This window comes from Aristolochia californica, unplaced genomic scaffold, assembly GCF_029961685.1.
Source record: "Aristolochia californica isolate CCGP_79_NKW_82.1479 unplaced genomic scaffold, dmAriCali1.0.hap1 SCAF_2, whole genome shotgun sequence".
Lineage (NCBI taxonomy): Eukaryota > Viridiplantae > Streptophyta > Magnoliopsida > Piperales > Aristolochiaceae > Aristolochia > Aristolochia californica.
This window is the reverse complement of record NW_027181881.1, coordinates 1,946,021-1,973,718: the sequence shown is the minus strand read 5'-3', so window position 1 is coordinate 1,973,718 and position 27,698 is coordinate 1,946,021. Positions and strand designations below refer to the sequence as shown.

The window sequence follows — 27,698 nt, the reverse complement described above, 5'->3', positions numbered from 1 at the left end:
AAGTGTATAGTTCTATGTTTTTCTCATACACTTAACATCTTTTTCCTTATTTCTATGCACAACAAGAAGAAACACGGATTGCATCTGCACAGACGGAAAGCTGAACAGATACAAGAAAGATTCTTTTGTTTGAAACTAGTTAGATATGCGAAACATCCAACACCTGAGAAGCTGAACCCATCTGCCATTGATCAAATCTTGATGGAGCCTCAAATCTGACATATTCAAGCTCCTCGGTTTTTCTGAAGTACACAATGTACTTTTGAAATCACACCAACCCACCTCCCATCATTGTAGAAAGCATCAACCTCTTCAAGGAAGCAAAACTTTTCAACCTTAATGGCAGGTGGTGGTCTAATGAGATGAAAATGTATTTTTCTCTCAAAAGCTTGGTCTCAACGTCGGTCTTTAAATGATATTCCACCAGCAGGCCCAATCACCATCACGGTGAACCAGATACCCAAGGGAACCATGTTTATTACTGCAGAGCTCTACAATATTCCCCTTACAAATCTTCAGTTCAAAGTTTCCTGAAAATAAGGACAGAGCAGAACTAGTAGAGACGCAGAGTATATACACCCACTTACAAGTTTTGCTAGGGCCAATGATAAATAGAATAACAAAAATAAACAAACAAAAGATCTGGAGAGAGCAACATGGATTGTTGAAGATTAAATTTGTCTTTAATGGAATATTTTCATAATAACAAAGAAGATGCATCTTGAGAAAAGAAAGGCGCAATCTCAAAGCCACAGAGAGAGGGGGAGGGGGAGAGAAAAAAGCCAACAGACACCCAAGTACATTTTCTCAAAAAAAATAAGAATAAAAACTCGTGCATGTCTTCCTCTTTGCAACACCAGTTCAAACACCTCCGTAAAACCAAAATTATCAGCAACAGCATACTTAAGGAACAATGGGCACTTTTTCCATGTACATCTATTCTACCTCAAGCGTATAAAGTACTATAATATTAGCTGATATACCAACGTAAACAAAAATCGTTGTCAATGGCTCACATGCTTTACAAAGGAAAGCTACAAGCTGACCCAAAAACTAGAACAAAACACGTGGTTTAAACAGTGGTGCCATGGCTAAACTATCAAACTCTTGTTTTGCAATAGACCACTGTTCTTTGATCACCTTTCCCTCCTTTTCCCACTGAGCATGCTCAAATTCACAATTTTCTCGCAGCTCTTTAAATGAAGCTCCTTTACATTGCACCATTGCAATAGATTTCTCCAATCTTATGATCTTCTTGTCAATTTCATTCATATGACTATGAAGTCTACATTCCTCCTGCTTCTGTCCTAGAATCTTTCCTTCTAGCTCAGCAAGGTTCCTCTCATATTGTTCCTGTATCTGCTTTAGTCTAATTATCTCAAGAATGTGAGAATGCATCCCTTGAATATGAAATCCATGATGTTCCAAGTCCTCAACAACCATCAATCTTTCCACAAAAACACTTAAAGGATCAGTGAATTGAGATTGCTGCATGTTTTCTACCAAATTGACAAAATTAACCATCAGACCAATTGCCAACCCTTCACGAACCTCTTTAATGAATTTCTTCAATGGACAAAAATGTGGATTTTGCGGTAATCTGTTAAATACTTCCATTGATTCAAATGTTTTCCATAGAGAAGACTTCTTCACAAAGAGCAAGGGTGCTTGTTGCCGTAAGCATTTGTCATGTGAATGACCCATTAAGTCTGCAGCAACCATGGAAATTATTTGTAGTGATCCCACATGCTAACTAAAATTTCATAGACTAATTCTATAAGCTGCGTACCTCTTATTTCATTACTCCTGACAGCACTAGGATTAACATTCAGCAGTTCGGTCTTCAATATATCATCCACCAGCTTAGCAACACAAGTACGATCACACTTGCAGAATGAGTTCCCTAGAAAACATAGATGACAAAAAAAAAACTACTAAAATATTTAGAATTATTTAAAAAGCTTAAACCCTTACATTCTGACCACTTTCATAGGGGATAAGAGCTGAACATTGATCACCCATCCCTTCATAATGACTATAAGACTCAGTTTGCAACACAGGATCCTTAACATTCAATTGTTTGGGTATACTTCTTCTACATGGATGCTGCCCAAGGTGCATGAAATCAATGTCTTCATGCAGAAAACCTGCAGGAAGTCAAGATCAACTTTATTACTAAAAGGAAATTCTTTACATCACCCTGAAAGTGCAGCTCTCTAGAATCAATTACCGTTGGAAGAAATCCCATCATTCAGTGCATCCATGAGGGAATAATCTTCAATGTCTTTAAGCATGCCATTGACTTCATCAGACACTCCTACAATATCTTCAGCCTCCATACCTGTGCATTATAATATTTCTTTCTGTTAAGTGACTAAGAGTACTAAATGCAAGTAGATTAAAATGTCAACCCCCACCACTTCTCTGGGAAAGATGACCAGCTTCCATTCCATGATCTCCATTCCTTTGTATAAGAATAGTCAGTGTAGAGCTTTTTTTGCTTGGATTCTCATCTAAAAATTGTATAATGGTTACCATAACTAAGTGTCAAATAAGCCAATTTATTGTGAAACAAAGATGTATTCATGACCTCAATTAAACCATTTGTACCTCTCGGTGATTGCTTCCATGTTGGAGTCCTCTTTTTTCTCTTCATTTTTCCTAACCAACATAGCCCATCCAGCTATGACACAAAGAGAACAGAAGAACTATCATCAATTATACAAGATTACTAGGGACTCCAGTGTCCGTCGGAGGATACAACTGTTATCAGAATTTAAGGATCTAACCCTTTTTCACATACATGCGAACCTAACAAAAGACAACCATTTAATTCAATGCCTATGCTGCTTTATCTATATTCACTGAACTAATTTTGTCATAACCAGATCATCCAACCAAATCTCTTAAGGACTTGCAAAGGGAATTTACCATCATCTATTTGTCAGAGGCTTGAGTTGATACCTACATTGGCACATGGGCTGGTAAATTTTTCAAAGAAGGATTATTACAGCAAATTTCAAGATCAATCAAGAGGCACAAGAGTAGTATGCAGCTTCTATCATCAACTGTTGCAAATTTTTGGTTCCTTTGCAAATTGCTGGTTCTTCCCACTCATGTAACTTGATTGCCCACCGCCACTTCTTGAGACATGTACATAAGTCCCGACGATAAAAAAAATTGCATGCACATATTTGACATAAAATGCCCTAAAACAATGAGAAAATTCATGGCAGCCAATTAACTAAAACTGCATACAAATTATGCCCTGCAACCCTCTATTTATGGTTTAGTTGCTCCACAAGTCTGGGAAATCCGAGTCCATCTTAAGACCTGGTTGATGAAATGAAGTCCATAACTTAGTCTAATCATGTCAGCTAACCTCCCCCACCCCCATCTCACTGATGCTTTCTTTGTGAAAATACAAAGACAAGTTAATAGTAGCTCTGATTTTAAAGAGTTACTAAAGGTGTTATAGATTATTTCACATCAAGAGGATGGACTAAAGGTGTTATCATACAAATATCACAGAAAGGCCCACAAAGTCAACAACAAAAGGTAAATGGATATACAAACCAGAAGAGGTTTCACTGGGATGTATGGATTGCCCACTTTCGGGCTCCAGATTAAAAACGTTAGGATCACCAAAAGATTCTCGAAAAAACGAGCAATACGCAGCACCTATGAGGATTTTCAGCTTCTCTTAAATAATAGCAAAGGTAACTATAAAAAAATGGTCTAGCGAAACAAAAGACAATAAAATATTCGAGCGATCAAGTACCATGACAATGTCGAAGCAAGTATACAGATGACAAAAATAAAAATAGTGACACAATAAATTACCTAATCATGTCCTCAAAGAGAGGAAAAAGAGTGAAATGGACGCACATTCAGTCAAATGAAGAAAAGTAATATGGAGAAGTTGATAAACACAACAGAAGTAATGCTAGAAGGGAATGGAACAAAGATGATCCGCACAAGCAGAGGTGTCGATCAGTTAAAAAAATACATGCAAAAAAAAGCCAGGGGAACGAAAATGAAGGAAACACAAGCTGCGAGAGAGCAGCAAAAATGCATATTATGAAAGACATAGAAGGATATGACAAGATACGATATGTCAACGATGTCAAAGCAAAAACACAGAAGAATACGGAATAAATCAATAATAACAGAGAGAGAGAGAGAAGTTTACAGATTAATCATTACCCTTGAAGGATGAACCCATTGCCCATCAACCCAGTCAAGTCTGATCCTTAAATCCGCCTCCTTAATCTCCAACTGCTCATCATCAACAAACTTGACGATATACCTAGCTTCGTCTACAACCCTGGCTACCTCACCAACCCACCACCCGTCATTGAGGAATGCCTCCACTTTATCATGGACTGCAAACTTCCGGTTGGCTCCAACGGGAGGCGGACAAGGTCTAACGGAGCTAAGATCGACAACCTCCCGTAGAGGTTTCGACTCATCGTCTTCCTCAACGAGTTCATCGTACTCCACCGAAAGCCGCCTCTTCCTAATCTTCCGCAAGACAGTGGCCTCAAACCATGCACCAAAGAAACCCGGCTCGTCGCTGCAGACTTCAACTGCAGCACCCTCGGAGAATACAGGCGTCCCCGACTCCTCCATCCTCCTCACTCCAGCAGCGTTGAGTGCTCGTGTCTCGTGGCGGACGGAGGACGGCGGGAAAAGCGAACCATGGAAGCATCGGAGCCGTACACGTGTATATCCGTACCGCCGTGGACGGCATGAAGAATCCATTCTTTTCTGAAGTACGGTCAGATTCGTGTACGTGGCAAGTCGATATTTGATTTCCACCAGTAGGCTGTAGCACGAAGGAATGCGGATTAAAGACGTGAGTAGCGTGACCACCAGAACAAACACATCTGAACCGTCCGTGTCTTCCCGGGGCCATCCTCCTCCATGCATTCACTGTTTTTGAAAGCCAGGTCTATAGCGGGCAGAATCTTATTCAAAGTTGAAATATTAAATAGTTTTTATATTTACGTCGATTAAACAGCGTCATGAATTGATTTTTTTTTTTTTTTATGAAAGTGAAGATGAGAATGGGAAACAACATGTAGTGGCTTTGTCCACTACTGAAGTTGAATTCATTGCTGCAACCTCGTGTGCCTATCAAACAATATGGATAAAAAGGATATTAAAAAATCTCAATCATGCTCAACATAATTTCACAACCGTTTACTGTGATAACAGTTCAATAATCAAACTTTCTAAAAATCCAGTAATGCATGATCGCTGTAAACACATTGATGTTCGTTTTCATTTTCTTCGTGAACTAACAAAATATGACATTGTAAAGATGGTTTATTGTCATAGCAAATTGCAGATATAATGACGAAACCTTTAGCGTTCTTGAAGATACGCAATCTATTGGGTGTTTGTTCGGATTCATGTGTAAACTGATTATTAAAAGCATTCAATTGAAGGAAGGATGTTAAAGTTGTTAGAATGGTTACAAGGAATTATTCCTTGGGACTATTTTTAGCGCTCTATCCGTCTCTCAGATTTCTTTTCTCTCTTTCTCAATTTTTTTTAAAAATAGGAATATAAATAAACGTTTATGATTTTAAAATTTTATGATTAGTTGGATAATAAATAATAATAGACTTTAATTAAAATATACGGAAGACTGAACATGGACAAAAACGAAGAAAGAGTTAAGCTACACAAAATTTATCAGTACCATTATCGCTTTGCAAGTTCTACATGATTGATTCGTCACACCGATTAAAACTGCCTCTTACGAATTGCTTTGGTGAATCGAACTAGAAAGCTTGTCATTTGGAAGCAGTGTAATCCTCTTCGGCGGCTGTTACAGTTGATTTCAACCATCGCGCTAAATTGACTAAGAATGGAGTGTAAACAAAATAACAGGTCGTCGTCCAGGTAATTAATCCCTGCAATGGAACGAATTAATCTTTATGATTCTGTCAATGGAGAGCGACACACCAAGAAGACAAGGAACCTGAAGTTTGTTACTTGGTTACCTCACCAAACAGTTCTACATTTGCCTGCGGATACGACCAGAGGTGAAACCACCTGCGCAGATGCAAATCCATTTCAGGATTAGCTGAAGCAGAGAAAATTATCATCTGTTCAACTATTAAAGAGCAGAAGAGGTGATCTTACTTGATGATCGGAATCTCAGCTAAAGGGCAAACAAAACCAACCAAACAAGCGAGGGTGAACCCCAACCATGTTCCATCCAGGAAGAACCAAATTGCTTCTGCCAGTGCGAAGAGTATGTAGGCCTCGATGTTGTCTGCAACTCCAGCTTTGTACATTTCAGCACTCAATTCGACGAACAGGGCCAATACTCTGCATAGGAGATGAAGTAGACAGTGGAATTAAACATGGGATTGCTTCTGTAACTGAAATGAAAATTGGCGACGATGTTTTGGGCAGCTCACGCGAAGGAAAGTGCTGTTTTCTCCAGGCTCACAGCTGGATCCTTCGATCTGGGGGTGACATTTTCATCCAAACGGAGTTGAATCAATCCAACCGCGCAGTAGAAAGCTCCGAGGAGGAACGGAACCTACGCAGAAGAACCCATTAATCAATTACGCTTGCAATTTGTTGAACATCCATACAAAACTAAACGAAAAGACTGAAAATTCAAGGTACCCATATGTTTGTATGAAGAGGGCCGATGTCTATCGCACCATTTTCATATATTTGAAGCTTCACTCTGGAGTGAATTCCATCAAGAAGGGGACCCAAGACAAAGCCTGAACCAAAAAGTGACAGCGAAATCGATGGTAAATTGTCCTTCAGACTGGCTCTGCTCTTCTTCTTCACAACGCAGCAGAGGGGTCTAGACAGAAAGGGGTGACATCTTGGACGGTGCAGACTGCGTCGACACGGTAGAGATAATGGAGGCGAATTTGAACTGATAAACATAAGCATCTTCTTGGGAAGTTCACGGAAACATTACTGGACTGACTGCAATTACAACCATCCAGCCTCCAGAATCAAGTGACCTGAAAAGTTTAGGGCAATTTAATGGAAGAAAATCAATTCAAAATCTGGTGGTTGTGGATTCTCCAGCTTCTCAGCCTCTTCACCTCCCGCACACTCACAGAGTCACAGCCACAGGATGACGGTTCTCCCTTTTTTGTCATGCGCACAGCTCCAAAAATAATAGACCATTAAAAACACAATATTTGTTGCACTTCAGAAACACGGTGAAACAATGCTTGTAGCCGCTCAAAAGAAGGAAAAGGGCGGCCTGGAAAAAAAAAGCAATTCTTGTTTGTTTGGTTGTGCCAGTGTTTCCTTAAATTCGACATTAATCTCCATGGGCTTTATTTTGCTTAAAGCTCGCATGGATTATATGAATTAAGGAAGACGAGACCAAGATCCCAAGGTAATCTCAGAAAACTTCACTGCAACTTAAAAAATTTACAGATTCGGAAGAAATTGGATCAATTATACAGTTAATTTTGCTGCACTGTAACCACCCAAATAATTCTTGAATTATACAGCTCTTGAGAAAACATAAACCAAATTGTGTACAAGTGCGGAAGGCGGCTCCATTTAGTAGAACTAAGATTGTGGAAATTTCCTTCACTGTTTCATCCGCTTCAGATATAAATGGAGTTTGCGAAGATGAGAAGTTAGGTCAGCTAATTAAAAAATTAAGTGATGCTAAATCCTAATGAAGATGAAGGCTTAAAATAACTCACCGACAGTTTCAGCGCAATTGATATTCTGGTTCTGTAAAAGAGATCCATTTCTGCCATGACTTTTACAGTTTCAGGACTCCATGTGATTAAGTCTCTTTGAAGCTGTATTTCAGCGGATCAAGTATGAAGAGCTGCCACATTCATCGTCATGCTAAGACAATATAGTGGATGCACCCTAGGGGGATAAAGCAAGAGGCTCGATCACCAAACCATCAAGTTCTGATTCAGGACTTATTTTCTTTTTGTTTAGGAAAGGAGCAAACACGAATCTATAAATGCGACTCAGAGGATCTTGCAAACCCTCCATCTCATAGTGCCCAAAACGCCAATCTCGTTCGACAAACTGCTGCCAGGTTGGTTTATCTAGCCCTCCTACAAGAAGGAAAGAATCCACTTAAAATACATTGAATAGAAGTTTTTTACCAAACAATCACAGACGGGAGAATTGAGATTTGAATGTTATACCTGCATACATAAGCCCATTTTTGTTCACAGCACGGTAAAATGGTCGTGTTTTGTGTTCCTTAGCAGGACTTTGGAGTTCATACCATACACGAGCTCTGTCGATCTTTGTAACTTTACCTGTTTTAACCACCTACACTTGCAAGCGAAGTTGAAGTTATTACTTAAAAAGAAATGTTACAGATTAAACTAACTTCAGATGTCATTCTTAAAGGCCAGAACATGACCCTAGAGTTCCCAAAGCAACTTCAGGTCTCTTAATTGCTCACTCCTCCCAACACACACACCAGTTACACCAACAATGCAGCAGCCCCCTCCAAAACTTTCCTCTAATAACTCACACCTTCCTTTACCAGGAGTAGGTCATGTAAACAGAAAGACAACCCCAACAAAGATGTATTAGTTTCTCATTAAATGCATTACCTTTGAAAACAAATAGTAGGAAGGGTGAGGAATACGTGCAAGCCCATTAGCCCGATCAACAGCTACAAGCCCAAACTTCGGTCCATATCCATCAGCCCATTCCCAATTGTCCGAGGTAGTCCAGAATAAGTAACCTAGAACTGGAACACCCTAAAAATGGACATTAACCATAAAATCAGTCAGCAACTCTTTATTCAAAACATTCCTGAAAATATTCTCAATTTTCCTTGCATAAAAATTCTAATATCGAATTCTGTGTGCACAACCATTGTCATAGCTGCATATACAGCCAGCAGATGTTCTAGCAAATACGGCTGTCGGATCAAGTCAGTACCATCTGAAACTCCATTCTCAGTAATGATGAAAGGTACATTTAGGTGTTTGTATTTTTTGTGAAACTCAAGTAACATCCTATATAAACCATCTGGATAAACGCCCCGCCCTGATTCACTGTATTCATCATTGCTCACAAGCCTCAATCCAGCACCAGAGATCACTTCCTGGTAATACAAAGTTTAGTCAAAGGACAAACTCCATCAAAATATAATCATTGTTGCTACTAGTAATCATTATATTAGTTAAAGCAAGCACCTGGCCATAATAGTTTATCCCAATAAAATCGAGTTTGCCACATATGGCATCCAAGTAGGGGAAAAGAGTCAATGAATTAGCTAGAGTAACAGCTGCAATATCAAATAAGCCATAAGGTCGCATAAATGACACATGATGTGCCACCCCAACAATCGCCTTGGTTATGGTGCTGCAACAAAAACAGAAAAAGAAAATCACATTTGCACCACTATATCCTTTAATTGAGAACTTTAAATAAAAAAAAAGGGACTAGTTGAAAAAGTAAAACCAAGACCAATTTTAACTTGATTGTGTGGATTGCAAATATAAATCAGTTCATGAAAGCATAGAAAAAACTTTCATTGCGCCACTTAAGGAATGTAGGATTCTTGAACGCATGAATTACACCAAAGATTCATAACTGGAGCAGATAGCAACAAGCATTTCATTGATAAGCATCCTTTTATTAACTATTGTCCACATATTTGTCCTTGCCCTTTCTGCAACTCCTAATTGATTACCACCAACCTAAAAATTTAATTAAGACAGGCACTGGACAAACTCTAAGAAGGTAGCATAATTAGACTGCCTTGATAGCACTTCCACTAATCACTCTGAGATCCTAAAACAGAAACAAGTATTCGATTTACATTTAGGAACCCCCCCTTTTCTTCGGTTATCGTGATTTTAGGCATTTGACTTTTGTAGTTCTGAATCTCACAATTGTATTTTTTTTATTCGATTGATAAATCAAATCCAAATAAATGAAATAGGCTAAAAAGTGAATCTTTATATATGGCGTGTAGATGTCACACACATAGGTGTTTACCATGATAATAAATCCTATTCTCATCATCAAAACTAGTACCTTACCTTATCCAAGCTTCTTGAAAGTGTGAACCTAACAATAGTCTAACAGCATGATATTCTAATGTATTAGACATTGTTCTCAAACCTCATTCAAAAAATTAACAAATCCTTTCAAAATAAAGTATCAATTGACCAGGATTTTTAAAAGATATTTTTATACTTTTAAAATATATTGTGGCAAAACCGACTTTAAGATATCCCTAAGCTCTTGGAAACATGCAATTCTTTTTTGTCATGTAACTCTTCAGGAGATTTTTAAAAGCAATTGATTAGAAACATTGCATCATATTTTCAATATGATTTCTCAGACTATGTATAGAGGATGGAACCAATGACTAGATGGAAATGAAGAAAAAAACCTGTGTTGATGGATATGGTCATATGCTTTTGCATGGGCAACGGCCATCCAGTGCATTGCTTGGTTAAAAACACCAGTAGGTAAAGCAGAAGTTGCAGCTTCCAACATATCCGGACGTCCTCCAGGCCAAGCACCAGCACAGTATGTTAAAATGCAGAACACATGAGGCTCATTAAATGTTACCCAATAGTCTACCAGATCTGAGACACTATCGACAACAAGCCTACAAAAGCAAATTCCCAGATATTACTTAGAAAAATCATAGAACTGTAAAATATAGATCATAAAAAATTTGATTATGGAGAATTTGAAAAACGTGGGTTCTCATCTGCAGCAACGTATTTAAGTTCAACAAACAGCCAATAATTGTCGAAGACTCCAAGTTGGCTCAACTAGAATGGGTTAACCTACCTAGTAAACTTCATGAAGTAATCAACAGTTTTTTCCATCTTCCAACCCCCATATTCTCCAGCCCAAGGTGGAAGAGAATGGTGGAACAATGTCAACATCACCTTCATACCATATGAACGAACCTTTTGTATGATCAATTTATATCTTACTAAAGCTGCAAAGTTTACCTGAAATAAACAAAAACCACAAACTCATTCTCACTCTTAACTACTAAATAAAATAAGAGGGATTAAATCAACAATAGTTTCAAATTAGTTAGTGTTACTTAGATGGCAGTGTAAATGTAACTAGGTTACCACAATGGTCTCCACTGTGAGTTCACCGATTACTTGAAAAAATCTCTCCAATGGTGCAACTGAAAGGTTCCTTACTTTGGAGAGTGGTTGATGTTTTGAAGTGTTGGACTATCTCATAGTGCAGAGTTCTTAAAAGTGTAAAACCAATATCAAGAGCTGGTTTCCTTTGCATACTAGGGTCGTAAAAGTTGTATTTCGATTTCCTACCACATGTGAATAATTCCCTAGAATAATTTTAAGATTCTGACTGGTTTTCAGCGATTGGTTCCATCTCATCTTTATTTTCATTAATTATATTTTCAGTTACACTTCAATGAGAAAAATAAACAAATAAGCACTGTGCCGAAAAAGAAAAACATTTCACTTCGTAACATACAATTCAGCTTCTTGATAATATGCTTAACAGATCAGCTAGGCATCAGCAAGCTAGGAAGGTAGGATCATCACTAACTTACAGTGTCTCCACGTGCGTCCTCTGGTTCTTCAGGCATGATTCTTGTCCAATCTATTCCCATTCTAAAGACGCTTATGCCAGTATCTTTCGCCAGCTTAAGTTCAATATCAGGGTCAGACCAAAATCTTAATCTCTCTTCTCTGGAAAGTCAAAACAAAATATTGTGTCACTTGTGGAATATTTACAGGAAAAAAAAGCTCATTGTGTAATCTCAACTTCACATATCGTCCACCCCCATCACCTTTTCTGGTCCCAACTCTGCATCACCCAAAACTAGTAAATGTGTGTAACCATAGATTCTCCCAACTTAATATTGTTTCTCTTTTTGCCGGTTAAATCAGAGTTTCAATAACCAAGAAACCACATGAATACTATCAAAACCCCAATCTGCACAATGGTGCCGGGATCAAAGAGGTGTCGCAACTGGCCAGTGTCACCAATACATGTTTCAGACATTACTTAAAGCTACAATAATATGAAGTGGACAGCGTTGAAGGTTGGTCTTTTCAGTTATAAGTCAGGAGTGCAGTAGGCTACTTCAAGTAATCCACCTCATGGAGTCACTCAAAAACTTGACCACATAAATTTCATTGAATCATAGATAATAAAAAAGGTCAACATCAACTGACTATAAGACTCAGACTTACGGCCGAGGCACATTATGCCAAGCAGCAATATTGTGATTGCAATCAGGAGTTACAGCTGGTGTTTCCTCATCTTCAGAGACCTCCTCATCAGAGTACTTGATAATCCCTCTAATTGTGGCTTCCATGGCTACCTTAAGTGACTTCCTTTTCTTCTTTGTTCTTGTTGGTTCACCACCGAACATCTTAGCCTGATGAGACCCACCACCCCCACTTGCAGAACCTATTATGGTGTCTGCATGTTGTGAAGCCTGCATTGGTTCCAAATCAGCGCAAGGGCTTTCTTCTGCAAACTGTAGCCAGGCATCATTGAGCTTATCTTCCACGTGAGCTGGAGCAGTAGCCAACCCAAAAAAGAACTGGTCTTCATCTTCTGAAAATTCGTAGATGGTAAATGAGCAATCTAGTCTCCCTTGAATGCATATGCAAACAAAATACTCAAAAGTGATTTGTGTTTCTCTTTTCTCTTTTTTTTGGGGTCCAAAGGTTTTCAAAGTTTACGAGCAGAGTAAAAGAAATTAACAAGAGCAGGGAGGTTCTGGAATCACTTGTTCGTTCTGTTTTTGGGTATTATATTTTTCGCCTTGTCACACAACCATTTAGCAATTAATATATTCTTTTATTTCGAAAATGAAGAACAACTGAAGCATATATGTATTCAGCCTTGGAGTTCCAACTTCCGTAATAAGGTTCCAAATAAAGATTAGAAGTATATCGTTCTCAAATTCCATGAGAACACTATGCATTTTCATTTTTTCTGGACAGTTCTATTTCAGAGATAAGACTTATGCTCTATTCTCCTTGGAAGTGAATTGTGTTCTACTGATAAAAACCACTCCTCTACATGCAAGTCGACCAGTGTACTGGGTAGCAAACAAGAAAAAAAATGAAGAGAAAGACCCTCCTGGGTCGAAGGTCCCAGAACGCGTAGATCACCTTTTGTAGGGTCCACACTGAAATCAGCAAGAACGTCGGATGATTCATCGATGGGCGACCGGAACGGGTGAAGATTCTTTTTCCGGTACCGGGAATACGAGAAGGCGTTGGCGGTGACGGTGAGGGTAAATAAGACGCCGGCGAGCTTAGTAGCCGAGACAAAAAGAGCCACGACCGACATTTCTCGGGCTCCTAAAGAAGCTCTGGCGAGCTGGAAGGGAGGGAAGCTACAAAGAAAATAACAGGAAAAGGCGCACTTGGTTCATTAATCGGAACTGGAAAGGAAGCGCAGAGCGTTGTCGCAACGTCGAGAAACTGGGTGTATCTTTGGTTCGATTCATTGTGCAGGCGGCTGAATTAGTTGATTGGATCCATTTGGAAGAGGACTTCTAGCACCGGATAAGGTGTCACGGCCAACTTCATTGATGGGTGTAGCTTTCTGAGATAGTACGAAGAATCAAACTTTTGAAATCCACTTAACAATCATCATTAATGGCACAGAAGCCATTATTCTAGCCCACAACCACAACTAAATGCAGGAAAATCTTGCCCACAATCAACTTGATTGGTGTCGAGAGACTATAAGATCATTACAATATTTAAACTATTATTAACGAAATCAAACCGTGGTTCAGGTTGTACATAGCTTTTTGACTGGAGCAATGAACCCAAAGAATTCTCGCCAAATAAATGAAGCAATAAAAGAAGTTTATCGTGGATGAGTGCAGGAAAAGGCATGGCTGCTTTTCTCGTTATATCCTGCGAGCATGTTTTGATTAAGAAATATATATACATAATAAACAGTGTCTAGGAGAAAAGAAACTGTCCAACACAAAAGAGAACTGGGTAGCCGAACCATTTACTTCCCTAGTGTGGATTACATAAAAGTCACAGATGAATGAGAAATTGTTGTAACCAACGCTCTTCTTTCAAGGTGCCAACAGGGGCTCCTTTGTTTTCCCAAGGCTAGTATCTGTTAATGGCGCTTGAAGATAACCAGCTTCATAAAACAACATTCACTGAGTAACAAAAGAAAAAATACTGAATTAATATCGTATCACCACCATAAGGCAGCGTGAAACAACTTGAAGAATCTAATGAAGTAAAATCGTGAACAAAACTGGGTTACATAACGTTTCAATCTCCTTTTCACCTGATTAAATGAGAATAGTATAACCGTGCAAAAATAACAGCAGGTTACCATCATAATTCAACCATCAGCAGTTTTCAGCTTTCGCGGTCTCTTGGATTGAGGCGGAGAAGGTGGCGTATCCAGATACCTTCCCGGAGCCTTGACAACCATAAAAAAAAAAAAAAAAAAAAAAGTAAATGACTAGTAAAGAAAACTACCACCAGAAAGATCCAAGAAAAGATAAGCTATATTAGAAGAGTAGCAGAAACAGCTGAAAAGACAGAAACAGTATAAGCAACAAGCGGTAAAGCTTTACCTTGCGCTTTTGATCACGTTTACCAGCTCTTTCACCTGAGAAGTCAATCATGTGATTATAATTGTCTCGAATAATGTTTGAAGCAATTGAATTTCAAAGGATGTTAACAATCAATTAATTACCTCCAAATGAAACAGAATCAGGAATAAAGGGGCGATCTTGATCCCCACGGAGAGAACGCTGTCCAAAATTTAAAAAGTCAAGACCTCCAAATTGTTCCATAACATAACAAATAACAAGCATTCTGCCTTGTCCCTGAATTTTCATTATCATGCTCAAGGCAGCCCATTCCATGGAGGCTGTTCAATAAGCAGCCTAGGCAAAGTCACGAAAGGTAGTAATTTGTAAAAACATGTTAGCATTATCAAATCCATTTATACCTTCGGAGTACCCGGTGTTTCAACATATCCAGTGTCTCGACCAGAAGCTTCTGCTTCCTTATATTGTAACTATTTGCAAAACAAAACAAATGCAATTAGAACAAACTCAAGGTAATTCTTTTCTGATGATATAGACAATAGGATAAAGAGAAACACATTACAAGGCTACAAAGGCATTGACAAGCATCACAAATGACTACCTAAAAACTGCTGTTTGTCAGGCCAATGGCTGACACAGTCAATATGTGAGTCTGTTTCAGTCAGAAGGCCCACACTAAATAATACAGTACTGTTCTGCCATATCTAAATCCCAGACATAGTTGATCAGCTACATGTAGCAAGCAGTAAACCAACAGTGTTATAAGACGGAACTTTTTCCTAGGAGGCTACAAAAAGCCATACAAGCCACTAAATCACAATATAACCATACAGAAAGTCTCACCTGTTTCTGGAGATTAAGTAAAGAAAGAATTTCTTTCCGTAATTCGACATGCTCAGCACAAACCGCTTTTGTAGGAACCCTAGGTTTTACATGACACTGCGCATCACAAATAATTAGTTAATATTTTTATCAAGAACCAATTAGAAGATAAGCTAGATGGATAATAATGAGCATCAACTAGTAAACCAGGCATTGATATGGAAATAATCTTGAAATGGGAATTCTGAAAATACAACAAGACATGTGAAGGTACATAAAAATCTCAAATTAGCAATGACACATAGGGCATTAGAAAAACACAACATATCACATATAACCAGACTGACATGGGAGAGAAAATCAAACCAAAAAGCATTTCAATTTTTTCAAAATTATTCCATAAAAGCACTTAAATCTTCAAATAAATTGCTTTTGTTAAATTTTGACAAAGATAATAAATATGAAAGCCTAAGAAAGACAATTTTGAAATTTGAAAAGAAAGAAAAGATTGGAAAGAGATAATGAATCATGAGAACATCTTTTCATAAATAAATGTTATTTTAAAAAAAAAACACTACATAAAATACAATGAAAAGTTTGTCTACTCTTAACATTACTCAGTCAGTCATCATTTCAAAAAAAAAAAAACATTACTCAGTCATGAAAGGTAGCACAACTAACCACAAGTTCTTGTAAAGTCTGCTCAACCCTCTTCATAGTTCGGAGTCCAGCAGACGAGCTAGCTGCTTGAATCATTTGATCGAGAGCATTTGTCCTCAAGTACACACGATGCTGGAAAAAGTCACAACTCAGGTAACGGCTATATGATCATTTGATACTTTCAGTAAAATATTTAAGAAGTTACAAACATCAAAACAGTTAAATTGAAATACTATAACGAAGTAGATTGTACTTGTTAATAAGCAATTTGGATTCAGCCCAAAAAAATGGTACCTTCAATATGATATTTTGTTTATTTTGTTTGGCTTCCCTGTTAAAACTAGCCGCTGTTAAGTGAAAAGAACCAATTATAGGAGTACATCTGATTGAATATCTCAAGTATATCAAAAGAAGCATTCCTAAAAATGCAGCTTCCAAAGATTTTGCTTCTTTCACACCCTGTCACCTGGCATAGGTTTTTTTAAATCTAGGACACCCAGGAGCTTAGGACAATTAACAAAAACAAGTCACCTCTTCTGGATAATGAAAAACGACTTGATCTTCCCATACACCAAAATTAAAAAAAAAAAAAAAGTCTATAAATCTTTCTAAAACCTTCCTACAATCATTTGCAAATACAAAAGCACCTGAAAAAAAAAATTAATTCTACCTCTAACAATTAACACCTAGTGACTATAATTGAGGTTGACCCTCCTCAGAAGAAAAAATCTAAGTAAAAATAACTTTAAATATGTCATAGGACAGTCTCCCACAACTTCAATGTGTCAAAATATATATATATACATATTTCGAAAAATGGAGAATAATGTGTCAAAAATATGATAAGCAAAACAATGTCTCACACCACAAATAGAGAAGCTTCTTTGATAATTTGACATACATTATCCGAATCCAGGCTTTCGGGTGTTGATGTGATTTTTATTTTTTTTCCAATGCATGTGAAATTATTTTAATCGTGTTAGAGACCACAACAAACATCTGAGAGACACAAAGTTACAGTCAACAAGAAGAGAGGTTAAGTGATTTCCAGCGGTTGACTCACCATACGAAGGGAAGGTGGAATTGCAGCACTATCGGCTATAGATGTTGGAGGAGTAACAAGTGGGGAAGAAGAAACAGCATTGGAAGTTGGAGATACAGACACATCACCAGTGGCAGACTTTTCATTCACCTCAGGTATTGTATTAGCATTTGCAGCCAGTTCAGCTTCTTCAGCAGCCTGCAAGAAATAGATGTTGCAGAAGCAATAAATAGACAATCAAAAGCATCAACTACAAGATTGTCAGTTATGTGGTGTACGGCCTTGGTTCAAAGCCTGATAGGCAGTCTTGGTTCAAACATAGAATAAGGAAGAAGAATGCCGCAAATATAGCAATGAAGACTTGAAAGGGTGCCATTTCCAAAAAGCAAATGTACTTGTTCAACTCAGGATCCCAACAACCAGGATTAATAACTGGCCACCCAAAAAAATAAAAAATAAGAGAGATGAATGAGACATATCCAATTCAGCATATTACCTTAGCAATTAAGCGTGACTCAGTTATACGCTTGGCTTCTACAAGAATCTAGAAGCAGAGGATTATGACCTTAGGCAATAGGTTCAATCATTAAACAAAAACTTCAGTAAAGAAACAATGAAAATACAACAAGTAGCATGCCTCAGCATCTTTGCGCTCCTGTAGCTTTGTTTGTGACAGTACACTAGATAACAAACGTTTGCGCTCCACCTCCTGAGTGAAGTTGTAAGGTTCCTAGAGGAGAAACAAACAGCAAGATACATAAAATGACTGCATCATAACCAAACAGGCAATTTAGCTGAAAAAAGTAATGGCAACATGTGAGAAAGTTAATGCTTCCATTGAAAATACAACAAAAGTTAAATGCACCTTAACAAGAGGGTGACCAGAAACATCACCAGCAGACAGAGCTCTAGCAACTAATAGTGCTCGAGACACTGTAAAAATGAAGAAAATATTGAAATAAGAATTAATAATATTAACAGCTAAAAGTACTAGATGAAAATATATGTACTAGAGAGTAAAAAAAATCAAACACAAACACTAAACTATACACATGCACAAGTGCACATTGACTATTACCTGCGTAGTAACGGCTCTTCAGTTCCTCTACAGATCTATCAGATGGGAATCTGTCTGCTATAACAATGAAACGGAGATCAAAGCGCTCACACAAGTCAAATAATTGGTCAGTCTCCTCCTTGGTCCACATCTAAATATAAAGAGTTATAAAGTTAGATAATTGTCAATAACCACTAACCCTTTACCAGTGAAGAAAGATAAACTCAAAATGGTAATACACTTTTCCAACTGGGAGTATACAGCAGTAGTTGACCATACTAACACATTTAACACGCAAGAAGCATTCATATTCTGGTGGCAATAAAAACTTAAGCCACCATGCTGTGTTAATTATCCTTCTTGGAAAGGTCTGCAATAGACTTTTTCCAACAGGTATACAGCAGATTACAAGATTGAACATCATTAAAGTTCGATGGTTCCTCTCAACTAGCCAAAGTTAAAATGTCTTTTTCCAAATAATGAGTACAGGATCTTTCCAAGCCCAACCAAATATAAAACTATTCCCCTACAATAACTCTGATTCTCAAACAACTGGCACAAGACATAGAATACAAGTTTAGTCACAAAAGGAAGTGCTTTTTACCCTAAACATGCCTCATTCTGTGCAGATTTATACAGACAACTGGCACAAACAATGGGAAAATACACACACCCCACAGAGAAGACACATAGGGCACTAAACTGAAATAGATGGACTTAGATTTGCACTCATGCCATGTTAAAATTGGGCCATATTTGCTTGCATGTTAAAGTTTACTCATGTATTTGCTTTCATGTGATGTTAAAGTTTGCCCCCTTCTTTCTAAAATGACTTGCTGAAGTTAGAGGACCTCTGCACAAATATAAGCATGGGATTCAATCCCAAACCAGTATGAATTATTCTCCCACAACAACTCTCTCTTTCAGACAACTATCTTAAGACGTAGAGCACAATTAGGATCACTGAATGTTAGGACTTCTTACCCACCAATAAGCATGAAGTACCAATTACATAGAAGAGAAAGGGCATGAAGACTAAAATCAGCCCAAGAACTCAAATATATGTTTTTTTTCCAACTCTAAGTGGACAACACAATTACATCCTAATGTAGAATTTGCCCAAAACGGTTTGAGGCAGTGGATGTCAGACAGGAATCTAGCAATGACATTTCACCTCACTGTAATCATATATAGATATTTCTATCAACTACTGACAAGAATCAAGTAAATAATATAGAATGTACCAGAGAAAGTATCACATGAGCAATTACCATACTGTACCTACCGGATCTGTCATGTACTTTTCATATTCCTCATCTGTGTATTTGAGAATGTCCACTGACTGCAAAGTACATAAGAAAACAAATGTGTATCATTTTCCGACTGAAAAGGAGACAATTGCATACTTAATATAGTAATTAAAAGCGACCAGATCAGCACAAAATAGGAAGATATGCTACAGTTCACACCTTGTTATACTTGGCAAAGGAATAATCCCCAGTAGGAGGAACTCCATTCACAACTCTAACCTGGAATAAGAGTTGTTCCAAACACTTATTATTGTACCCTTGCATTTCAAATTGTTAATAATGTACAATAAAAAAATCATCTGATGCAGTACAAAAACTGAAAACAAACCCAATGATAAAGTTGCAAATTATCTGTGCGAGCTGAAGATGTAAAAGGAAGCCATTGCCATGTGATCTGCAATGACAAAATTAAATTATAAGGAAACAAGAAGGAAGCTGGCTTTAGTCAAATAGAAAAAGCCACAAAAAAAATCAAAACATTTCATAGAAAGTTAAACTATATGCAATAGTCATGTGCTCAAAACAAGTAAATAACATCACAAGTTTACCCATTCAATTATGTGAGGATTGGTATATGTGACACGAATATTGGATGATATTATGCGCAGAATTTTATAATTTTCAAAAATTACTCTGATAAATTCAACAAGCAAGAACGAATCATCCAAAAATATGGACATATGGAAAGAACTAGGAGCCTAAAAAGTCAATTGGAGTCGGCAATATCTTCCAAATTATTACAACTGCAACCCATTCAATGCCAACTTCGTTTACAGTTAAATCGTGCTCTCTACTTACTGCTGAGTTCTCCTGGGTTCTAATTCACATCTGGATTAACCTAACTCCCCTCACACAAAAATACAAATGTCCACAATCCCAACAAATGCATTCCAAAATCCAAACTCAGCAGTTCTACCTTTTCGTTGTCGGACTGAGAACGCCGTTTCAAATGAGATGCATCGAGAGAAGGCATGAGAGGCGCCAAACCACCGGTGAGCGCATAAACCTAATTTCAAAGCACAAACAGGAAAAAGTGAGATGAGAGGACAGAAGCTTCAAAAAGAGAGGGAGGATGAGAAGAAGGGGGTGCAGAGAGAGAGAGAGATGGCACCTCTCGGGAAACACCATCGGGTTTCCTTTGGGAGTCCTTTTGAGTCCGAGGTTTCTTCTCTTGAGATGAAGGAAAGGGGGTCTTCGGAAGACCCAGAATGTCCTTAGCGTCCATTTTGACACTAACTAGGGTTTCAAATTCGATTCCTCTTCTTTTGGACAAATTTCTGGTGTCAATGTGTCTGCAGCAGTTCTTTAGCTGCTTCTTTCGCAGAGTCTTCCGTCAACCATGACCAAAATTCACCCCTTCGCAAGAAGGTTCACAAGACACACCACTCACAGTGTCCAAGCCAATGGGTTAAAAATCACACGCCCGAATCCTTGCTTCAGGCCGAAGAGGCCAAACTGCGAACAAAGGCGCCAAAGTTTTTAAGAGTTTCGATCCACCACGGTATACACCAGTTAACAACCACTAGAATTTATGCTACTTTCTGATCATACGGGATTAACTCCTGTCACAACGAAACCGCTCAGTTCCCCCCTGACCCGGTGAGTTGCGGGTCGAAACTCGGGGTCATAGGAGGCCTGGACCTCTTCCATTTCTACACGCGTTAAATTTGCCACAATCTGGACCCTGGATTGGTCACCATCAATGACAACATCAAACGTTTTTATGAGGATACATTTTAGGTCAATTTCAAATGTAAAAAAGTAAAAAATAATAAACTAAATTCTAATACTATAAATAATAAAAAAATTACCTTAAAATTTTATAAATAATTTTACATTTGTAAAATTCCTGTTAGTAAGAAATGATAGAACTAATCTTGATTAATTTTGTTAATTTAAGGGTAGAGGATTTCTCCAACTCTCCGAGCTCCCCGATCTCCATTTCAATTACAGACAAAGCATGAAGCATCCGATGTTTGTATGAAGCGAGCCGATGTCTGTCGTTGCCATTTTCATATATTTGAAGCTTCGCTCTGGAGTGAATTTCCTCAAGGAACAGAAGACGAAGCCTGTACCAACAGAGAAATTGAAGGTAAATTGTCCTTCAGATTGGCTTGATCTTCTTCTTTACACTGCAGCAGAGGGGTTTAGAGACACAGAGGTTTGGCGTCTTGGAGTGTGCAGATTCTGTCAACTCGGAAGAGAAAATAGAGGCATGATTTCGGGGATGATCATAAGCTTCTTCTGTGGAAGGTTACGGAAACATTACTGAACAGCGACTACACCCATTAAGCCTCCAGATCAAAGAAACCTGGAAAGTTTACTTCATTTTAATGGGAGAAATTCTATTCAAAATCTAAACAATGCTTTTAACTGCTCAAAAGAAGGAAAAGAGCGGCCGGGGAAAAAAATATTTCTTGTTTGTTTGGGTGTGTTAGTGTTTCCTGAAATTCGGCATTAATTTCCTTGGGCTTTATTTTGCTTAAAGTTCGCATGGATTATATGAATTAAGGAAGACGAGACCAAGATCCGACGGTAATCTCAGAAAACTTCACTGCAACTTCAAAAATTTACACATTCGGAAGAAGTTGATTTAGTATACAGTTAATTATGCTGCACTGTAACCTCCCAAATAATTCTTGAATTATAGAGCTCTTGAGAAGAAGGCTCCGTTTAGTAGAACTAAGATTGCGGCATTGCGTTGCTTTCCATTAGAGAGATGGCATCACCCTTAAGGAACTTACCAGACACTGCATGCATGAAATTAATGGAGAAGGTAGTCGTGATATTTGTCCTTAACGCGAACATGGGTCGGTGAAGGTGACCACCCAAACACCAAAAATACCATTGAAAGGTTGCAGAACAGGTCCCACAGATCAAATTCAAATGTCACCGGTCATGTTTACCTGCAGAATTTGTCGGAAAGCACGTCCACGAAACGGCGGTCTTCTCTTCCATTCGCTCCAAACCATGACAAGCATCGTCCAAGCTTCTCCTGCACGTAGCGTATAAATCAACCAGCGCATCGGACCCGTATTCCGATCCCGTCGGAAACCATGGTTGTAACCCGTTACCGGTTACCCTCGCCGTAAAATTCCGACACTTCGATCCCAAACTTGATCATCTTTTACCTTCTCCTTTTTTTTTTTTTTTATCTCGACTGCGCTCCAGTCGCTTCCCATTCATGAGCCACATGATCCGGGGCATAGATGCGATTGTAGCGGTCACGAAAGGAGCCGTAAAAGCTGGCGGTGACCGGAGTGAAAACTGTAAAAACGGGAGGGTGAAAAATCAGATGAATTCCAGTGCGTCAGACTATCCCATCAGCTAAGAAAAGACGGTCGGAACTTTTCTCCAGAGTCCATATCTGCCTTGGGAAGAGGTTAAAAAGTACGACACCGGAAGCCGCGATTAAATACGAATCATAAATGAAGGAAATTTCAAAAAAGCATCGAAGCCGCTTTCCTGTTTCAGAACTCTTTCCGTCTCTTTTACGCGATCCGCGTGGAGCAATTATTTGCCCGAAACGCTACGTTCTGTCCATCTGTTGCCGGGTACCGAATCGGGGTAAATCCGAAACAGAAATTCCGGACGTGTCGCAGGGACCACCCTTCCACCCGTAATCGGAAATCGACATTCAAGAATCTTTGCAGGCTTAATTGGTCCCAGCTCCGGGAAAAAAGTGAAGATGGGCCCACGGGCAAAATGTCTGGAGCAATTTGGATACGTCAAATCCTCAACGTCCAAGTGGTCCCGCTTGTTATGACAGCTCGTGGGCCTCCTTTTGATCTTTGATCGGGTTAATTTCCGGCCCCTATTTTTATTTTTATTTTTACTGGTGAGCTGTGATGGGAGGGGAGGGGGTCAAGTCAAAATGATCGTGGTCGTTGGTGTTGGGACTTTTGACACTGACATGGGAGACCGTGCGACGGTGCCATCCTACCCGCGCACACGCTCCCATTACCGTGCCACTTGATCAACCAATGTAATCATTTAAATATAATTTATTGTTTATATAATGTATTTAATTAATTATCCGATTATTTAAAAATAATCTTGTGGGGAATTTTGTTTCTCTTCTATGGAAATTCCAATTTTGGTTTTTTTAAAGGTAGGATTACTTTTTATTGGATTTTTTATATTATAAAAATTAGACAAATTAGTAAGTTCGATAAAGTCCTACGTAACAACATCTCCTTTGTTTGCGAGGGGGGAGGGCCCCTTGCCTTCTCCGTTGTTATGCAAGACTTAATTCAGTGTAATGACAATTCGTTCCTCCTTCCTTTCCCGATCTTAATATTATTTATTTATTTATATTAAATTTTTATAATATTTTTTTATGTGTATGGTGTTATTCTAATTCAACCATATATTTAAATAGAATTAAAGTTATTAAACCTAATAAGGTGCAATTGGATGTCCGTCTTCCTCGTTTTTACAGGGCGGGAGGGCACTTGCCTACTTCTCTTATGTACAAGAGTTTTAGTACTATCGCTCGCCGTGCGAGAGAAGGGTCCTAACTCTAGGGTCCAAGACATTAGTACTAGGGTTGACCCATCCCCTTAACCATAATTTGGTTATTATATAGTACAAGAGCCCATTTATTTCACTATATTTATTAAAAATAATAAATAAAGAATTGAAAATGGGCATCTATAATGAAAAATTACTAAAAATAAAAATAATAAGAAAATAGCTGTTGAAATTTGAAGTTAAATTATTGTACAAATTAAGTATGTTTAACTTTTTAAGTCCATATACCATTTTCAGCCCATAATAATGGCGTGAACATGGCAGGTGGATCTTCAACGAATCCGTAGCCCGGCATTTGGCTTTTGGGCCAACCCGTTCCGTTACGTCATGGGAACAGAAACGACAAAGCCGTCCAGAATGGCAACTGTTCACTACAGTAAACGAAGACCTCCACGCGCGAGTTCGTCGAAGACGCACATGCCGCACTCCTCGCCACGTCGACACGGGGGCCCACTGGCCTCTTCGGCGGCCGGTCTGGGCCAGAAATGGAACGATGCATGGTGGCCCCACCTAAATCGACCAACTGCTTGTTTTTCTCTTTTTTTATATTAAAAAAAAAAAAAAATAGCAGCGCTGAATGCTGAGACTGGATCCAACAATGGCCGAAGGCTGACCGTTATGCGCTTGTCTGACCGAATCCGAGCGGCGTAACGGGCAGCACGGGCAGGCTGACGTCATCGTCTCTGCTCATTCCTTCTCCTCTCCGATCCGTCCTTTTCACCCCTTCGCCCCTGGTTACCCCACCCAGCCCGATTCTCTCCCTACTTAAAGCCCACCCGACCGACCCACCCCTTCATCATCTTCTCCTTCTCCCCTCCATCGTCATCTTCTTTATTTCTTCTTTCTTCTGTCTCTTTACCATATCCAGATGAGGTAAGAGTCTCACTGCAGTGTAGTCTTTGTTTTCTTTGGGATGACGAAGTGGGTTTTTAGTTTTTTATGTACATAAGATCTCTTGTTGTCTATCTCTCCCTCTGTGGCGTCAGTAGGCCAGCAGAAGAAGCTGGACTGGAAAAGAAAGATATTGCTTCATTCCTTTTATTTGTCTGAAATTGGTATTGTTCTCTTTAGCTTGATCTTCCTGTCCCTCTGGTTATGAGATCCTAGAGGTGGCGACCCATAAGCGCTTTGGTTTTTGCTTTTAAAGATGAAAAAGGCTATTTGGTCTCCTTGACTCCGGCCTAGATTTCGCGATGTTTGCTACAATAGGTTTTTTCTTTTCGCCCAGAAAGATTGAAGGCTGAAGCTAGCTACCTTTGAGTTATTTCACGTATTGGTTTTACATATATTCCGTTTGTCTTCTTTCTATCATGGCAGGTTTCGTTACATCCCGTGATGAGGAGAATAATAGCATCAGATAAAAAGCTTTGCGAGTCCAGTCGGTAGGATTCAGACTCCTCAGTTTTGGACCTTTTTTGTTTCTTTTCTGGTATTGCTAGGTTTTGCCTTTTTGTTTCAATTGTAAGTAAAACGCCAACGTTTTTTTGCCTTCTCTCCAGGCTGCTATCTCTTAAACCGTATCGATCAGTATGGATGCACTTATTGCCTCCATTATTATTTCAAGAACTGGGAGCTGTTGCTGCTGCCATGGAATCTCTGCGAATGGAATCATCTGCAGTCCACGGAAGCGGTTCAGAGAAAGAATGTCCTGACGACGCTGCCCGGCCATGGCCCTAGTTTGGCGCTATCCTACCTGAGCTTTTTCTCTCCTTTCTGTATCATTTCCTCATCTTCTTTCCCCCTTCCTTCCTTCCATTGGAACTTTAAGTCTTCTTGACCTTGTAAGACCTTTTCTTGACCTTGTAAGACCCCACGTCGTGGTTGCTGTCTGGGTTCGGTATTCCGTTGTGGTCTGCAAGCTTCCACTCATCTCCTCCCTCCTTTCTCCTTCCCCTTCTTCTTCGTCTTTGTCTATCCCTCCCGAGCTTGTATACATCAAATTAGCTTACTGCTATCATCAAAGAACAGATCAATGATATTAAAGTCGTCGTTTTGCTTGAGCTTTGAATTTCTTCCATGTCCATCTCGTTAAATATATGTCTGCAGATAGATACATACTTGTAGAAGAGAATTAACATGAAGATCAAATGAAAAGGAAAAGTTGATTCATTTTAAAGGGTAGATATCTTAAAAGATTAGAGAAGCGGAAGTTCCAGGGGACTGACATCACTAGTTTAAAAAATAATTTTCTAGTATTCTGGGCTTCCTTGGTTGTATGTGAGCAGAAATATGCTTTGCAGAGGAGGCATCAGTTTCGTTGTTTTATATGTTGTTTGGGTGATGGACAAGTAGACAGTAAATATTCTCATGAAACACTCTGTGAAGACTCACTCGTGACTGACTCCAGAGCATGGGTAATCGCATTATTTGATCTTTGCTCTATTTTATTCCAGCTTGGGAACCTATCATGTTCGTGGGATAGAGAAGATATGTTGGTACAGAGCAAACTGCAAACCCCGTCTGACTCCCTGGAAAGAGTACACAGCCTTTTCCTCGTCTTCTCGGCTCTCAGGAACAAGTTCTTGTCACTGTGTGTAAGACACAGATCAGAGCCAGATTATTGAGCAACTTTTTGCTCCATGAGAATGTTGAGCTCCCACCTATCACTTGACCTGAATATCTCGAAATGAACAGCTTAAATTATTCTAAACCAGGGTGAAAGTCCTCTAACAGACCCAGAAAAGATAAACAGCTTTTTGCTTGCAGATCCTGAAAGATCTTTCTTTTTTAGCTTTTCACTTAGTCTAACATTTAACTCAGTAGTGTGATTGAAGAAGTCACATGGGCACATGACTAGCTTTTGTTTTTCATCATTGACATGCATAAGGGCTCACCCATTTCACTTACTTCGATATGAAGATCCTGGGATGGTCAATCCATGTTTAACTGCCTCATATTCATCTAATGATAACAAGATAAGAAAGCAGCAGCCAATACACTTGCTGCCAATAAACAACAATCAGGGTTGAGTAGCAGAGAAGAAACTTTAGATTCAAGGGAGGTTGTCTCTAGAAAGCCAGAGCCACTAGGGTTTGTCTAGGTGAGTTTGGGGAAAGAATACAAAAGTGGGGACGACAGAGGGGATGACATTTAAGGAGTTGTTTGAAATTTAGGGAGTTCTCATCATGTCGTTCCATAAGAATGTTAGAAAAACTTTTATTGATCAGTGAGGTGTAACGCACAAAGGGGTGTCATTTCAGTTCCTTTCTTCGTCTTTGGAGGAGGGGTGACAGAAATGGCCTTTCACCAGTTTGGGCATCTGGTCAGTTCTGAGTTCTCTTTACTGGTTCCTGGATCTTTTCGTGAATGATTCATGGGGGTGTGGCCGGCTCTTCTCGAAGCTCTGGCGAGCTGCTGTGTTGATGGTCCATGGAGTCATAAAAGAGATGGAGACGCCTCCAGAATCGAGTAACACTTTTTGGTGCAAAATGGAGATATCCATCAGGGCGAAGGGGATTGCCCTTTCCGGAGGCTAGTAAGGGACCTTGACTCTAAGGGGGTGAGCCCCGTACCTCCCTAATTTTCAACACTACAAGAAGAGCCCCCGCCCACCCCCCCCCCTGGTGGAGGGAAGGGTGGGGCTCCTCTTCTTAGGAGAAGACAAAAGGCTCAGTACCTCAAGGGAGAATTCCCTGCCGTCTTTGCCACCATGAGAGGTCACTGCCTGGTCTCTAGAAAGAAAGTAGGTGGGAACTCCTGAGGGGGAGGGTT

At 39.1% G+C, this 27,698-nt stretch overlaps 4 protein-coding genes and 1 long non-coding RNA gene across 7 annotated transcripts; 1 reads left to right on the top strand and 4 right to left on the bottom strand.

The window, feature by feature from the left end:
- Window positions 1–756: 756 nt before the first annotated feature.
- LOC137956639 (DUF724 domain-containing protein 8-like) lies at window positions 757–4,932 on the bottom strand. Its single transcript, XM_068804204.1, has 7 exons — window positions 4,207–4,932; window positions 2,611–2,683; window positions 2,418–2,513; window positions 2,231–2,341; window positions 1,975–2,147; window positions 1,790–1,862; window positions 757–1,709 (listed from the first exon to the last, which is right to left on the bottom strand). The coding sequence occupies exons 1-7, from the start codon at window positions 4,930–4,932 to the stop codon at window positions 1,054–1,056; spliced, it is 1,908 nt and encodes a 635-aa protein (XP_068660305.1). The 3' UTR covers window positions 757–1,053.
- Window positions 4,933–5,656: 724 nt separating this feature from the next.
- Window positions 5,657–7,102, bottom strand: LOC137955495 (uncharacterized). 2 transcript variants are annotated; one of them, XM_068802459.1, is made up of 5 exons: window positions 6,652–7,102; window positions 6,438–6,562; window positions 6,157–6,345; window positions 6,015–6,066; window positions 5,657–5,924 (listed from the first exon to the last, which is right to left on the bottom strand). In XM_068802459.1, the coding sequence occupies exons 1-5, from the start codon at window positions 6,931–6,933 to the stop codon at window positions 5,805–5,807; spliced, it is 768 nt and encodes a 255-aa protein (XP_068658560.1). In that variant the 5' UTR covers window positions 6,934–7,102; the 3' UTR covers window positions 5,657–5,804. The 2 variants fall into 2 exon arrangements, with proteins under 2 accessions (XP_068658560.1, XP_068658561.1); XM_068802460.1 differs by having other exon boundaries at window positions 6,690–6,755.
- A 317-nt stretch (window positions 7,103–7,419) lies between these two features.
- LOC137955493 (beta-glucosidase-like SFR2, chloroplastic) lies at window positions 7,420–13,456 on the bottom strand. The gene is made up of 11 exons (XM_068802457.1): window positions 13,137–13,456; window positions 12,204–12,573; window positions 11,558–11,696; window positions 10,807–10,973; window positions 10,397–10,618; window positions 9,189–9,357; window positions 8,864–9,097; window positions 8,598–8,747; window positions 8,178–8,307; window positions 7,713–8,084; window positions 7,420–7,608 (listed from the first exon to the last, which is right to left on the bottom strand). The coding sequence occupies exons 1-10, from the start codon at window positions 13,315–13,317 to the stop codon at window positions 7,888–7,890; spliced, it is 1,959 nt and encodes a 652-aa protein (XP_068658558.1). The 5' UTR covers window positions 13,318–13,456; the 3' UTR covers window positions 7,420–7,608; window positions 7,713–7,887.
- Window positions 13,457–13,699: 243 nt separating this feature from the next.
- On the bottom strand, window positions 13,700–20,939 carry LOC137955494 (SWR1-complex protein 4). Of its 2 annotated transcripts, none has more exons than XR_011113157.1 (17): window positions 20,566–20,939; window positions 20,371–20,460; window positions 19,783–19,848; window positions 19,614–19,673; window positions 19,430–19,486; window positions 18,166–18,295; window positions 17,953–18,020; window positions 17,725–17,817; window positions 17,584–17,631; window positions 17,109–17,285; window positions 16,067–16,177; window positions 15,407–15,502; window positions 14,965–15,033; window positions 14,707–14,764; window positions 14,585–14,619; window positions 14,290–14,427; window positions 13,700–14,155 (listed from the first exon to the last, which is right to left on the bottom strand). XR_011113157.1 is itself a non-coding variant. In XM_068802458.1 (17 exons), exons 1-16 carry the CDS (start codon window positions 20,677–20,679, stop codon window positions 14,347–14,349), a joined length of 1,353 nt encoding a protein of 450 aa, XP_068658559.1. In that variant the 5' UTR covers window positions 20,680–20,939; the 3' UTR covers window positions 13,702–14,155; window positions 14,338–14,346. The 2 variants fall into 2 exon arrangements, 1 of the variants encoding a protein (XP_068658559.1); XM_068802458.1 differs by having other exon boundaries at window positions 13,702–14,155; window positions 14,338–14,427.
- Window positions 20,940–24,782: 3,843 nt separating this feature from the next.
- On the top strand, window positions 24,783–25,998 carry LOC137956499 (uncharacterized). Its single transcript, XR_011113244.1, has 3 exons — window positions 24,783–24,860; window positions 25,305–25,369; window positions 25,487–25,998. It is a non-coding gene; the product is annotated as an uncharacterized lncRNA (long non-coding RNA).
- The last annotated feature ends 1,700 nt before the right edge of the window (window positions 25,999–27,698 follow it).

Excerpts from the sequence above, each read along its gene's own strand:
- LOC137955494 (XM_068802458.1), bottom strand. The coding sequence starts at position 20,679 with ATGGACGCTAAGGACATTCTGGGTCTTCCGAAGACCCCCTTTCCTTCA. Across the intron at positions 18,021-18,165 it reads GAAGAGCCGTTACTACGCAG|TGTCTCGAGCACTATTAGTT; the intron begins GTAATAGTCAAT and ends TCATTTTTACAG. Across the intron at positions 17,286-17,583 it reads AGTCACGCTTAATTGCTAAG|GCTGCTGAAGAAGCTGAACT; the intron begins GTAATATGCTGA and ends TATTTCTTGCAG.
- LOC137955495 (XM_068802459.1), bottom strand. The coding sequence starts at position 6,933 with ATGCTTATGTTTATCAGTTCAAATTCGCCTCCATTATCTCTACCGTGT. Across the intron at positions 6,563-6,651 it reads CTCTTCATACAAACATATGG|GTTCCGTTCCTCCTCGGAGC; the intron begins GTACCTTGAATT and ends TCTTCTGCGTAG. Across the intron at positions 5,925-6,014 it reads ATGTAGAACTGTTTGGTGAG|GGATTAATTACCTGGACGAC; the intron begins GTAACCAAGTAA and ends GTTCCATTGCAG.
- LOC137956639 (XM_068804204.1), bottom strand. The coding sequence starts at position 4,932 with ATGCATGGAGGAGGATGGCCCCGGGAAGACACGGACGGTTCAGATGTG. Across the intron at positions 2,514-2,610 it reads ATGGAAGCAATCACCGAGAG|ATGAGAATCCAAGCAAAAAA; the intron begins GTACAAATGGTT and ends TACAATTTTTAG. Across the intron at positions 1,710-1,789 it reads CAGGAGTAATGAAATAAGAG|ACTTAATGGGTCATTCACAT; the intron begins GTACGCAGCTTA and ends TGGTTGCTGCAG.
- LOC137955493 (XM_068802457.1), bottom strand. The coding sequence starts at position 13,317 with ATGTCGGTCGTGGCTCTTTTTGTCTCGGCTACTAAGCTCGCCGGCGTC. Across the intron at positions 10,974-11,557 it reads AGGACGCACGTGGAGACACT|GTAAACTTTGCAGCTTTAGT; the intron begins GTAAGTTAGTGA and ends TGTTTATTTCAG. Across the intron at positions 8,748-8,863 it reads TATATGCAGCTATGACAATG|GGTGTTCCAGTTCTAGGTTA; the intron begins GTTGTGCACACA and ends GTCCATTTTTAG.